The following is a 13519-nucleotide window of genomic DNA, read 5'->3' on the forward strand; positions in this document are numbered from 1 at the left end:
GGGCAAAGGGAATCAGAAACACCAATTTACCAGCACTTGGAAACCTACTGCCCCAGGGCCTGATTTCCAGAAGAAAAAGACATTTAGAAGGCCATAAACTTCAAAGAGACTGACTGAAAGCAGCCGGTGAGGGCTATGGATTTAGCTCAGAGCTCTGCAAGGCTACAGCTAAGAGCAGAAGGAAGCAGAGAGCTCAGGTCAGTCTCTCACCAAATGAAGCTTCTGACTCCAGAGTCCTCACACACCTCTTCCCCATCATCTTCTGGTCAACCCCCCCGGGGCAATGATCCAGACAGGAGAGGTACAGGCTTGTTTTTATTAAAAGACATCTTCAGAAAAAAAGGTATTTGAGTAAAAAAAAAACAAACACCCAAACGTTTAAAATACAGAAACTACAGCTGCTGCTTCCCAGCAGCAGGGCTCATAAATTACACCACATCCTTAGGAACACTGCATTTAAATACAGGAACAAATGAAACCCATCCACAAGGTCCAACATCGTCCACAGGACTCTGTACAGGGCTTTGCAGCCAGGAGCTAGAGCACAGCAGCCAACGACTTCCAGGGGGATGCTCAGGAAGCCCCAAGCCTGCAGCTTGGCCTGGGAGAGGTTTTGGGGGCCCATTTTGCCCACCTCTCTCCCCAGACACCCACCCCGAGGGCATCTCACAGGGTAACCTGCAGCTCTTGCACAGAGCCCTGTGTTGTCCCCTGGCCCTTCAGAGCCAGTTCTGGGATGTGCAGGTGGGGTGGTGCCACTCACTCTGCAAAGCAGCAGCAGTCTGTTGGGAGAAGGCAGCTCTGGAGGCTTCAGGAGGATTTACAGCTGACAGCAGGGCTGGTCCTGCCCAGGGACAGTCACTGCTCTGTACCTGCACTGTGCTACTGCTCCTAACCACCCCCAGCAGCACTGGGAGGCTCCAGAGCTTCAGACCCAACCTTCCAGGATCTGGCCCTCATGCAACCAGCTGCAGGATCCCACCCATTGTCTCCTGGAGGTGGAAGCTGTTTCCCCAGCTCCCAGCAAATTCTAGCACAAATTCTAGCACAGCCAGAAAAAGAGAACTCCAAAGTAATGGGGGCCAAGGAAGCCAAGTGAGCCTGAAGTCCCTTTCTCCACAGTGTTCTTCAGCTTTCTCACAAAGCCCACAGCCTCAGTGAGCTGAAGGAAGTCACCAGAGCAGAGGCTGCACAAATAAAGCTGCCTGAGGCTCACTAGACTGTGGCATCAGCAAGGGAAGGAGGCTCTGGGGACTTTCACAGGAGGTACACAGGACACCATTTGGGAACAGTGAAAGACAGGACACAGCAAGGCTCTGTACCCAACACTTGGGTCCAGAGTACCAAAATACTTCAATGTGCTCCCCCCCTTCCCCCAGCTTCAGCTCATCAAAACTAGCACAGAAGTGTTCAGACAGGACAGAAAGCACCAAACAACTTGAGCTTGCTACAGCAGCACATGACAGGGTGGGAGACCCTTGTGCATGCTCTGGAGGTGAATCTTCATGCTGGTGGCTCCTCTTCTGGACTGGGAGCTTCCATCCAGGGGTTTCAGGCAAATGGATGTGTTTGACTTACAGCATGGAGCTGTTGTGCCACCAAAGGGCTGCTAGCCAAGAGGAGCTCCTCGGGGGGCTGCCCGAGGAGGGTGGGTTTGTTTCTTTGTAAACACCAGGTGATGGAGCTCAGGTCTGTGCTCCACAGAGAAAGTCAAGTCTCAGGTGGCAGCTTTAGGGCTCTGCTTCCAGTACTGCAGGTTGGATTTTCATGGTGGTGGACTTGAGAGGGTAGTACCTGCCCTTCCATGTCTTCCAGAAGATGCCCTGCTTGCGCTCGTGCCGCTGCCGGGGGATGGAGCGGAAGTACTTCCCGTTGAGGTTGGCATGGCCACAGGTGCTGAACCACCAGCCACCTACCCAGGCAAGAGAGGCAGGGTTAACCCACAGCACTTCCAGACAGGAAGCAAGCCCAGGCTCAAGGCAGAGCCCTACTTTTCCAGGGCTTCAGGATGTTACCAGAGCACCTCACACACACTCAAGCCCCACGTGCTGGGAAACCTGTGGATGTCCCCTCCCTGGAGGTGTTCAAGGTCAGGCTGGATGAGGCCTTGAGCAACCTGGGCTGGTGGGAGGTGTCCCTGCCCATGGCAGGGGGTTGGTCCCTTCCAACCCAAACTATTCTATCATTCTGTGCTTGGGCCAAGACCTGAATCATGAACCCCTCATGGCTTCAGCTTCCCTCCCAGTTCCCTGCACTGCCCCCCCCCCCCCCCCAGGATGCAGCTTTTCCTGGGCAGCAGGGGACAAGTCCCTAACTTCCAGTCAACAGTTGGCTGGCTGAACCTGGATGTGCCCAGGTGGCCAAGAAAGCCAACAGCATCCTGGCTTGGATCAGAAAGTGTGGCCAGCAAGGCCAGGGCAAGGACTGTGCCCCTGGACTCAGCACTGGTAAAGTCACACCTTGAATTCTGGGTTCAGTTTTGGGCTCCTCACTCCAATCCAAGAAGGACATTGAGAGGCTGGAGCAGGTCCAGGGAAGGGCAGCAAAGCTGGGGAAGGGTCTGGAGATGAGCAGCTGAGGGATCTGGGGCATTAAGCCCAGAGTAAAGAAGGCTCAGGGCAAACCTCCTTGCTCTTCTCCCCAAAAGGAGGTTGCAGCCAGGTGGGAGTTGGTCCTTTCCATCAAGAAGCAAGCTATCAGATGAGAGAAAACAGCCTCTAGCTGCCCCAGGGGAGGTTGAGCTTGAAGCTGATGGACAATTTCTTCCCCAAATGGGTTGTCAAGTTCTGGCCCAGGCTGTCCAGGGCAGTGGTGGAGTCCCCATCCCAGGGGTGGGGGGAAGTTCAAAGCCATGGAGATGTGGTGCGGAGGGCCATGGTTTAGTGGTGCCCTGGCAGTGCTGGGGTAAGGGCTGGACTTGATCTTAGAAGTCTTTTCCAACCTAGACCATTCTGTGATTCTAAGCCAGGCTTAACTTCAAAGTCCCACAAAGCCACTGCCCCACTGACAGCCACCACCAGACAGAGGGCTGAGTGCCCACAGCTGGGAAGGAGGAGCTCACACTGACCTGAGAGGTGCTTGGCACAGTTTGTGTCAGCTTTGAGGTCATGGTCACGATCCCGAGTGGAGAAGGGCAGCTGCCTGAAGTCCCCAATGGAGTTTTCCAGCTCTCCAGACAGAGGTCCCAGCAGGTTGAGTGTGTAGGCTGTGCTCTCACCACCAAGGCTGAAGACAAACTGAACCACCTGGGAATTTCCCTCCCAGTCTTCCAGCTCAATCAGGAGATTGTATCTCCCCTCTTGGACCAGGTTATGCATCTTCTCCAGGCCCAGCCAGAAGTCACCTGAGACAAGAGACATTGAGTTTGGATCCCTGCAGCCAAGGCACTGTGCCAAGCAGACATGGGCAGGCTCCGCGGACAAAAAGGACACTGAGCATTTGAGCCGCTGTCTGGCACCTGCAGGGCAAGTCAAGAGGACCAAGAACCCCCTCCTTCCCCTTCCTCAGCCCAACACTGTGCTGAGGCACACAGAGATGCCCAGGGGCCAGCAAGTTAACAAGATAGCCTTTGTAATGCACCTACCCTGAAGGTCTCCAAAGCCATTCTTGTAGGCATCCCACAGCTGGTCGAAGTCCACAGAGCCATCTGTGCGCCTCTGGATCACTGTCCAGCCCCCCTCTGTGGGCAGGAAAAGCTGTCATTCAGGGGCACTGTTTACTGCACCACCAGGCAAAGGGCTGTGGGACATCCCCACTCTTTTACCTGCAGTCATGTCACAGTAGACTTTGAAGGGCTGAGATCCTGCAGGCTGCACCTGGAAAACACCACTGCTCTGCTGCCCCGTCAGGAAGAGCTGGTGGCAGTCCTCTGGGAGCTCTGTGGGGGAAGGAAACTGATTGAGGACATAGCCCTGAGTCCCTCAGCAGGTTGCTCCTACCACGGGCTCAGCACTTGCAGCCCTGGCCAGCAGCCCAGCCAGCTGTGCACAGCGGTGCCTGGGGCTCCGGACACGTGCTGGGGATGAGAGCCTCTGACCTCAGCATCTCCAAATGCTGTGACCCTGCATCTTTCCATTTATCCAAACAGCTCCTTGGGCTTCCAGCCAAGGCAGAAGCCAGGCATTGGGCCAGCCTGGGGTGACCTAGGCTGGAGAGTGAGGCTCCCTGTTGAGGAAAGGCCCTGAGGAGCTTCCCAGCTCCTTGTGTGACTGCAGCTGGGGTGGGGTAATGCCAGGGCCGAGCACCCCCATCCTACCCCGAGGCTGAAGCTGCCTCAAAGGGCCTCAGAAGCAAAACAACCCCCCAGGTCCTGACATCAGGAAGGCCCTTGAGCATCCAGCACCTGACCTCTTGCTCCCAGTGACCGTGGTGGCCCCAGACAGATGTCCTGCTGGGCAACCTGCCACCAGCAGGCACAGGGCCAGGCTGGGGTCACTGGTTTTGCCCAAGACACACCAAGCAGGGCAGGGAGGCAGAGTGCCCCAACTCACTGCACAAGTGGCCTGCTGGGGGCAAGGCCACCCCTCAGCTTGTTCCCTCCATCCCCTCACCAGCTGGGCTCCCACCTCTCCTTCCTCCCCGTGGGACTTTGCCCGGAGCTGCCAGCAAGGCACCGTTTCAACAGCGCCGACAAAAGTCCACTCGCAGCCTCCGCCCGCGGCGCTCGGGGGGACCTGTTACAAAACCCCAGTCAAAAGGCCACAGGAGGATGTGCTGGGGAGGCTGCAGCCCCAGGCTGTCCCTGCCATCAAGGGGCTCTTTGTCAGCCAGGACAGGTGCCCCCCTCACCCCCAGACAAAGGGGGGTCTGTTCTCCCTGCACGGGGCTGGGCTGGGGCTTGGTGGCTCACAGCTGCTGCCAGCGTGACCCCACCGCAGACGGTGCAGAAACTCAACGCCAAGTCTGGGCTGTGCCAGGTGCTAGCCCCAGGGCCAGGGCTGGCACTGGGTGGCAGTGGGGAGAAGACCTATCCCCATGGCCACAGAGCCTCACGTGGGGCAGAAGGGAGGGAAAATGGATCCTGTGAGCTGCTGAGGGCAAGAGCAGACCCCACAGGGCATCACCCCTGCCCCCATCCTCGCTGGGCGCCTGGGGAGTCCCAGTGCTGCACTGTGGCAGAGAGCTACAACAGGAGGCAGGGTCAGCGTGGAGGGGACCTGGGGACAGCAATGTGACACCTGCCAGCAGCTGAACTCCCACTGAACTTCCCCCTCCTTGGCATAGGCAGTCCCTCTCCCACCAGACAGCCCTGCAGCCAGCACAGCACATTGACATCCATCACACCCCTGGACTGGTGGGGTCACAGGACTGGTAGCACCAGGCCTAGAGGACAAACATGTGGCCCCAAGACATCCCCCAAGCTCTGCACATCTGGCTGGAGGGAGAGTGCTTCACAGAGAAAGCCAGCTGCAGCGCAGGGAGGCTGAGGGTATTCCTTACACCCCCACCTCCTAGGTGGATGCAGCCAGGGAAGCCAAATCAGGCTCAGAAGGAAAATCCACAACCTGTCCCCTTCACACAGACAGCTGCAGCCACCTCAGCTCAAGTGTGGCAGCAGGGAGGGGCTGGAGGCTGCTCTCTGCTCCTCACCTCCTCTCCCAGCGCTGTTGGGATTGTTCCCTGGGTGGGTGCTCAGTGGCCCCAGTGTGCAAAGTCAACCCCATCCCTGGCTGTTCATTATCTGGGCCCTGGCCACTGACTGCACTTGGATCTCTTCTGCCTTCCCGGTGCAGTGGGGACATTTCTGCAGCTGAATGAGATGCAGCTGCTTGAATAGCCTCAGCTCAATCTTTTTGTTTGAGGAGCAGGCTCATTAGCTCCAGCTCACATTGCACATCTGTAGGGCACCAGCAGAACAAGACCTCCTGGCTGCTCTGGATGTTTTTCTTTCCCTCCTCCTTTATTTAGCCAAACAAGAGGGAAGAATCAACAAGGCTGGCTGGAGCTGCCCCAGGCACGGCCCCAGATTTACCCAACAGGATCTCCAGGCATGACAGGACATCACCTCCTGGGATAAACAACCTTTCTTGCAGATGGCAGGGCATGCCTGGAGCTGTTTGCATCACCTCCCCCCTCACCCACCCCAACCCAACTATTTTGGAGTCCCAGAACCACGGGCAGACAGTGAGCAGGGCTCTACCTTTCCCCTACTGGGCTGGCTGCCAGCAAGCACAGGCTCTGCCTAAAGATCTGATCCTCTTTCTGCAAGCGATTAAACCTCTCACTCTCCAGGCTGCTTCAAGCCTTCAACTTTCACATGCTTGGCCCCATGCCAGCTCTGGCCTGAAAAAACTTGTGTTCACTGGATGCAAATAAAAGGGTCTTTCTGAAAGAGCTGCTGGTGCAGTTCATCTCTGCTCCCCAGGGCCCTGCTGCGCCGTGGCTCTGCTCGACAATGGCTGGGAGCCGCTGGCACAAGGCAGCTCAGCACTGCCTGCTCTGGAGGCAGCCACAAGGCTCCCCAGGCAGAGGGCACAGGGCTGGGCTGCCAGGCAGGGCTTTGAGATCTGCCAGAAAACTCAACTTGGTAATGAGGGGAAGCCAATTTGTTTTCTGTCAGCAATATCAACATCAGGGATCAGGCAGGACAAAGGGGAGCTCACAGCTTGGCTGGGTAGGAGTCGTGCTGCCCAGGGTACTGAGGATGCTCTGGGTCTCCCCACTGGGGACAGTGTGGCACCAGAGGGTGCTAAGCCCTCAGCAGCATGCTTCATAAGTGTTGCTGCACCCAGCAGCACAGCCTGCATCTGCCACCAGCAAGCAGAAGAGACCCAAATCCATCTTCCTGTAGCCTGCTTTCAGGAGAACTCGAGAGAGGAGCAGGGCAGTTGAACTGGTTGGGTTAGGTGACTTAAAGATTACTCCTATCCTAAATGACTCCTTGGCACGCTCCTGAGGGCAAGGCATAGAGTGGGGAAAATAAACATGGGGAAGAGAGATGCTTTGAGACTGTTACCTGGCTTGCTAGTGCTGCTCTGACCATGGGAGACCCTCACATAGCCCTGCTGCATGCTGGCCAGCCCTGCCAAGCTGAGCACCAGGAGGAGTTCAGAGCCCTGTGTGCATTTCTCAGCTTGCCTGCATCGATTCTGCCGCTCTTTGTTCTGCCCACCCAGCTTGCAAGCACACCAGTGACAGCTCCAGGCTCACTGTGTGCTTCCCCACAGTTATCTCCCAGGCAGGATTTCCCCATGCATCCTCACCCTGCCTGGTTTCTGTTTGGCTCACATTGGACATCCCCAGACAGCTGCACAGATGGAGCCAGCACCATGATTTAGCTGACAACACGAGAGCAGCTGCTCCTGGCCAGAAAACCCTTTGGGGGCAGCAGTTCCTGTCTGGAAGGGAGGCTGCAGGACACGGCACAGCCGGGGACTCCGCTCTGCTGCCTTTCACTTGGCAGGAGCCGCTCCAGCCCCTTGCCAGCAGAGAGGATGCTCCAGGCAGAGCCAGGAGCTCAGGATGCAGCATCCACCTGCCTGCTCCACTGCATGCTTCCCAGGGCTGCAAGTCCCTGGTGCTCCACTGCAGCTGAGCACCTTCTGCTGCGCCCAGTGTGAGCTGAGGCACTTGTCTTCCATGTGAGCCCTAAACAGGAGCCAAGGGAGATGGACCCACAAGGCTCTAGCTCTCCTCCCAGGGCTTCCTAATTCTCCCCCTGGCACCAGCAGACATGCTGAGAAGCAAACCCTCTCTGGTAAAGCGAAACCAGGTGAACAAGAGTTAAGTCTGAGAAGCACAGATGCTCCTTTCCAGTCTGTATTTCACCCCCCTGCCCCCCACCTGCCAATCCTCTTTGACAAATACCTGCTAGCACTGTTTGTCCACTCCCCACCACATTCTTAATGTCAAGCAGGAAAATTCCTCTTAAATCCTTAAATTCCTGCTGCTGATCCAAAAGGCTAGGATCTGCCTGTGCTCCAGATCCCCTCTGCCTGGCCAATCTCCCAAGATCTGGGTTTGCAAGCAAATCTCACATCCTGACTCAGGACAACTGAACCTTTTGTTTCTAAACAGTTGCAACTGCCGGGGGTTGCTGCAGCAGGGTGGGATGGGCAGATACTCACTCTGCGTCAGCACGGGCTCCCCGCTGGCATTCTGGCTCTGGTTGGTGAGGCTCAGGCTCTTCAGGTTTACCTTCCACTTGGGAGCCTGTGTTTTGTTGTCCTTCAGGTGTAAAGGGATTAGTAGATTGACCTGGAAAAAACAAAAGCACAAGTCAGAAGAGTTATCTCAGCTCATTTTCAATGCTGTTACTCAGGGCCAAGCTGCCAGCTGCTCCCCCTCGACCAGAGCTGAGGCTGAACTTGCCCAGAAACCTCAAGGAATAGGAGGCAGAATGTGGCTGTGGGTTTTCACACCCTGGCTAATGAGTTTATTCTGCAAAGGATGAGCCCACAGTCTGTTCCCACACACCAATTCCTTCTACTGTTTGCAGCTTGCTACCCTTGCACTGACAGCTAGGGTCATAGTTTTTGTAGGGCTCCCAAAGCCAGATAGCAGCAGCACAACCAGTTCTGGTTCTGCTGTCCCCAGAGCACGGTGGTGCCAGCGTCCCACAGCACACAGGAGCAGCAGTGGTCCCCTCACCACTCAGAGGGAAGAGAGCTCACCTTGCTCTGCAGGCTTTTGATCTGCAGATTCTGCTTGTCCAGCTTGTACTGCTGCTGCTTGATCTTCTGCAAGAGCTCCTCAATCCGCAGGTTCTGTGCATCCATCAGGGACTGGGTGGGGAAGAGCCAGGTAAGCCCTGCAGCTCTGGGCAGACCTGGCTGTGCCAGCGGTGTCGGTGCCCCAGCAGCCCTGCTCTTCACAGCCGGTCCCAGTGTCCCCAGCACCACCGGGTCCATCTCCCCCTCTCTCCTGGGACCAAACCCCATCCACTGCTTCCAGGATGGTCGAAAGCCCCCACTGCTCCGAGCGGACCCTGCTGTGTCCCGGAGGGCTGCTCCCTGCAGCAATCCCCTTCCAGCCGCTCCTGGCAGGCTCCGTCCCCTGCCTCGGCTGCTCCCCGCCATGCAAGAACCCCTCCCCAGGCCGATCCCAGGTGTCTCGGGCGGGTCCGGTGCCCCCTCCCCCTGAGGGCTCTTCCAGTGGCTCCCCCGGTCGCTCCCGCTGCCCGGCTGGGTCGGATCCTCCCCGCTCCCTCGGGGCTACGCCCGGTGCCTCCCTGCGTCAGGTCTCCCTCGCTCCCTTGCGGCCGCTTCTCCCGGTGCCCCCGGGCGGGTCTGGTCCCCGGGGTCGCGGGCAATGCTCACCTGCAGCGCTCCCAGGTCCCTGGCGCTCTGGTTGCCGCCCGGCCGTGCCTGCAGCGCTTGCCGAACGCGGCCCTCCAGCTGCTCCAGCCGGCCCTGGATCTCGGCTTTGTCGGCCGCCACCTCCTCCAGGCGCTGCCGCAGAGCCTCCGAGAGGTTGAGGAGCTGCCGGCCACGGCCCTCCAGCTCCCGTACGCTGTCCCGCAGCCGCTCGCCCCTCTCCTGCGCCTCCCGCGCCTGCCGCAGCAGCCGCCCCATGGAGCTGTTGTGTGCGTTCAGGCGGCTGCCCAGCTCCCGCATCTGCCCCTTGGTGCGGTCCACATGCTCCTTCAGGCCGTGCCCGAGCTGCAGCAGCCCGTGGGCGATCACATTCACCTCGTCCCAGGAGGCGAACTGCGCTCGCCGCTCCTTGCCTGCCATCGCTCGCCGCTCGGCGCCGGCCCGGCCCGCCGCGGGCCCCGGAGCCGCGGCCACGGCCGCCGCGGTGCACAGCAGCAGCGCTGCCCCGGTGAGCTGCATGGCTGCCCCGGTGAGCTGCACGCCGACCTCGCCGCCACCAGTGCCCGCCCTGCTGCCTCGCCCCGGCTTTTATCGCCGCCCCGCACCGCGGCGGGGAGGGCCCCGGGACCGGCCCCTCCCCGCCCGCCCGGCCCCGCCGCTTTGTTCACCCTCCCCAGCCAGCCCGGTGCACGGGCCGCCCCGCACGCGCCGCCCGCGGCAGCCCCGGCCCCGAGCCTCGGCATCCCCCCCAGCCCCCGCCCCCCGATCCCGAGCCTCGGTCCCTCGCCGCTGAGACCTGCCCGCGCCCGTCCTCACACCCCATCCCATCCTCATGCCCATTTCCATTCCTATCCCTGTCCCCAGTTCTCATCCTCATTCCTATCCCCATCCCAGTCGTTGTCTTCATCCTCATCCCCATGTCCATTCCTTGTCTTCATCCTCATCCCCATGTCCATTCCTATCCCTATCCCTATCCCTATTTCCATCTTCATTTCTACTTCTATCCCTGTCCCCATTCCCATCCCTGTCCTCATCCCTGTTCCCATCTCCACTCCCATCCTTGTCTGCATTCTCATTCCCATCTCCATCCCCACCCCTGTCCCCCTCTCCATTCCTTTCTGTCCCTATCCACCCCTGCTGCCTGCCCTGCTTCTAACCCTGCACTCGTCTCTCCGGAGCCACTTGGTTCCCCATTGCTGTGGAGCCTCTGTCCCCAGGCCATGCCCCACTGGCAGCTGCTGGCCTTGGGGTGGGTGAGTGCCACAGGCGCAGGGTTCCCAGACTCCCTAATTGGTGCTGGGGGCCCTGGAATGAGTGCCCACTGCGGGTGCAGGGCTCTGCTGGGTGTCTCAGCCCTGCCATGGGTGCATGCTGAAGATGCAGGGCTCCTGGCTGATGCCCTGCAGGGTGCTGCCAGCCCTGGCAGGGTGCATGCTTGGGGTCACCTCCCCTCTGCACCCAGGGTCAGCAGGACATTCACTCCTCTAAAGGTTCCCAGGCTCCGAGAGTGACAGGGGTGGACTCCTCCCCCCTCTAAGGTTTCAGTGACCCCCCTGTGAAAAATGTGCCTCATTTCATTTGCAATTGTCCTGGCCTCCTGGTGCCAGCTCTTCCCTCTTGCCCTCCACTGGCTTGGAGGGATTCTCAAGCTCTGTGTTTCTCCCATGAAGGAATTCACACAGCACTTGTGAGGCTGTTCAGACAAGAGCAGATGGAGCCTTCTGCTCCCTCCCTGCCGGGGGTATCCTTCTGTTGCCCCAGCACCTCTGCAAAGCAGGGAGCTCCATTCCCATCTTTCCAGTTCCCACCACTGGCTGGGCCCTGCCCGTGTGTCTGGCTGACAGTGAGTCTCCATGGCACCAGTCCCCATTCCCACCCCTGCTCCCATCACGCCTCATCTCTGCGCTGCAGACCTCTCCCAGCCGCAGTTCTGCCTCCATCTCACCCCCGCCAGTCCCAGCTGTCTGAAAACGCCTGGCAGCAACCTTTACCCTTCCAGGCAGGGTGCTGGCATGGGGGCAGTGCCATGTCGACCAGCTCTCCCACCCCACACAGCTCTTCCTCAAGGATTTTGTGCCAAGAGCCTGCGTCAGATCCCTGCTCCGTTTCACCGCGGCTGTGCAGAGCAAATTTTCAGCCCAGCCTCTCCCGTGGCACTCAGCCCTGCTGGAGCCATGACGTGTGCTCCCACACTTCCATCAGCCAAAATCATTTTCCCTGTGCCCAATTAGGCAACTAACATTCCAGATTTCCCATCTTTTTCCTTTGCAGATCTCAACTTCCCCTGCCAGGAGTGCAGCAGCTCGCTGGTGTAGGTGCTTCTGTTACCAGGGTTTGGGAGACCTGCAGGAATCTCCACCCTCCACTTTCTTATTCTGGGCCATTTCCAGGCATTTCCCAGGCTGCAGTTGGAGGACAGGGGAGTTAGAGGCCTCAGGGCAAGGACCCAGCACAGGGAGGGCTCACAGAGGTAGGAGCTGGGAAGGAGGAATTTGGGAAATTTGGAAAAGCACCCACCCCACCCCCCACCTCTTGCCACCCCCAGTGGGGGCTTTCTCCTGTAGCTTGTGGCCAGAAGGAATTTTTCAAATGAGGAAAAAGGAAGAAGGAAAAAAAACCCAAGCAGATAGGAAATACTGGAGGGGAAAAAGAAACAGCAGAAAATGTGAGTTGTGGTCACTGCTTTTTTCCAAACCTCTGCGGTCTGGGGCCCCTCTGTGCTGACTCTGCTGTGGTTACTGCAGTGGAGCTGGGGACAGGCTGAGGGGGTGGTGATGGGGAGCAGTCGCTGACAGGTTCAGAGCACTGGGGGGCCCAGGGGCCCTGCGTGGCCCTATGGGGTGCACCTGGGTGGCCTGTGTCCCCTGCACCCCCAGGTCGGGCCAGATGTTGTGCATCTGCCTCCTCCAAGGGGAGTACCCACCCTGCCCTGAGTGCTGGAGGGGCAGCCCCCACTCTGCCAAATCTTCCCATGTGGGGTCACCCCCCAGAATTCTTTCCTCTTGGCATCCCAGGAGAGTGAGCTGGCAGGAGCCGTGCCCGCAGAGCTCGAGTGGGAGCCCCCAGCATCCCGAGAGCCCTGCACCGCGGGACTGGAGGTGAGGAGAAAGTTCTTCACAGAGCGAGTCGTTCGTCATTGGAATGTGCTGCCCAGGGAGGTGGTGGAGTCACCGTCCCTGGAGGCGTTCAGGAGGAGATTGGACGTGGCACTTGGTGCCATGGTCTAGTCATGGGGTCTGTGTTGATAGGTTGGACTCGGTGATCCTCGAGGTCTCTTCCAACCTTAGTTATACTGTGATGCTCTGATCCCCCCCCCCCCCCAGCCAGGGAGGCAAAAAGGAAGTCGGGTTTGATGTGCTGCTGGCTGCTCTGCTTTAACGATGTCAGGCAGAGTGAATCCTGTCTGCAGCTCCCTCCCTGCTTACCCAACGCTGAACTGGGGTTGCAGACATGTAGCCACTGGTCATTTTCTGCAGCTGCAGTGTTTGTGCTGTGGCAGGAGAGAGGTGATGCAAGCAGCTGAGGCCTGCTGAGAAGCCACATGATTTATGAGTTCCACTCTGGCTGTATTTTCCTACTGGGACATCTCCAGTTTGCCCCAGTATGAATTTTTAATACACACAAATGAAAAGTCCCCTGAGGCCCTGGGCTACCCCACACCATAGGTCAATGGGATCACACTCGCTGAGAGCTGGAGGCACTTGAGTTGAAATAGGGCTGAAAATAGCCTGGCCAGCAAGGGTTGCTCTCTCAGGGCACTTCTCTGTGCCAGGAGGGAGCCCAGCTCTGCCCGGCATGGGCAAGGGCAGTGGCCAACATCCCCGTGAGATGCCAGCTGCCCAGCTTGTCTTGGGGCTGGGGAAGGGCTGAGGTTTGCTCCTGGGTGGATGAAAGGCCTTTAACCCTGCACAGCAGAATACACCCCTAGAAGGGTTCCCACAAAGGCCCTGCCTCAGCCTAGCAGACCCTGTGGCCTTTGGGCCTCTGGATCAGTGCAGGGAGCAGCAGGGAATGGGGGCCCTCGGGGCTCCCCTTGGGTCTCTGCAATGCTTCATTGGGGTCCCCCAAGCTGGGGTCATCCCCTGGTGAGGGAAAAGCAGACTCCAGGGGAAGTTATCTGTGGAGGTCTCTCTGTGGGAACAGGGGTCACTCCCATCCCATCCCTATCCTTATCACAGTCACCAAACCCATTCCCATGGCCAGCCCCGTCCCCATGCAACCCCCCCCAACCCACCTGGCTGGGAACGGCAGAATCCCCAGCACAC

General features: G+C 58.7%; 1 protein-coding gene across 1 annotated transcript; it reads right to left on the minus strand.

Moving 5' to 3' along the window:
* Positions 1-302: 302 nt before the first annotated feature.
* Positions 303-9801, minus strand: ANGPTL4 (angiopoietin like 4). The gene is made up of 7 exons (XM_068156394.1): positions 9258-9801; positions 8613-8723; positions 8067-8196; positions 3764-3877; positions 3584-3679; positions 3068-3343; positions 303-1912 (listed from the first exon to the last, which is right to left on the minus strand). Exons 1-7 carry the CDS (start codon positions 9771-9773, stop codon positions 1731-1733), a joined length of 1425 nt encoding a protein of 474 aa, XP_068012495.1. The 5' UTR covers positions 9774-9801; the 3' UTR covers positions 303-1730.
* Positions 9802-13519: the final 3718 nt, after the last annotated feature.

Source organism: Melanerpes formicivorus, unplaced genomic scaffold, assembly GCF_026170545.1.
Source record: "Melanerpes formicivorus ecotype bairdi unplaced genomic scaffold, bMelFor1.0.p_v2 SCAF_34, whole genome shotgun sequence".
Taxonomy (NCBI): Eukaryota; Metazoa; Chordata; class Aves; order Piciformes; family Picidae; genus Melanerpes; species Melanerpes formicivorus.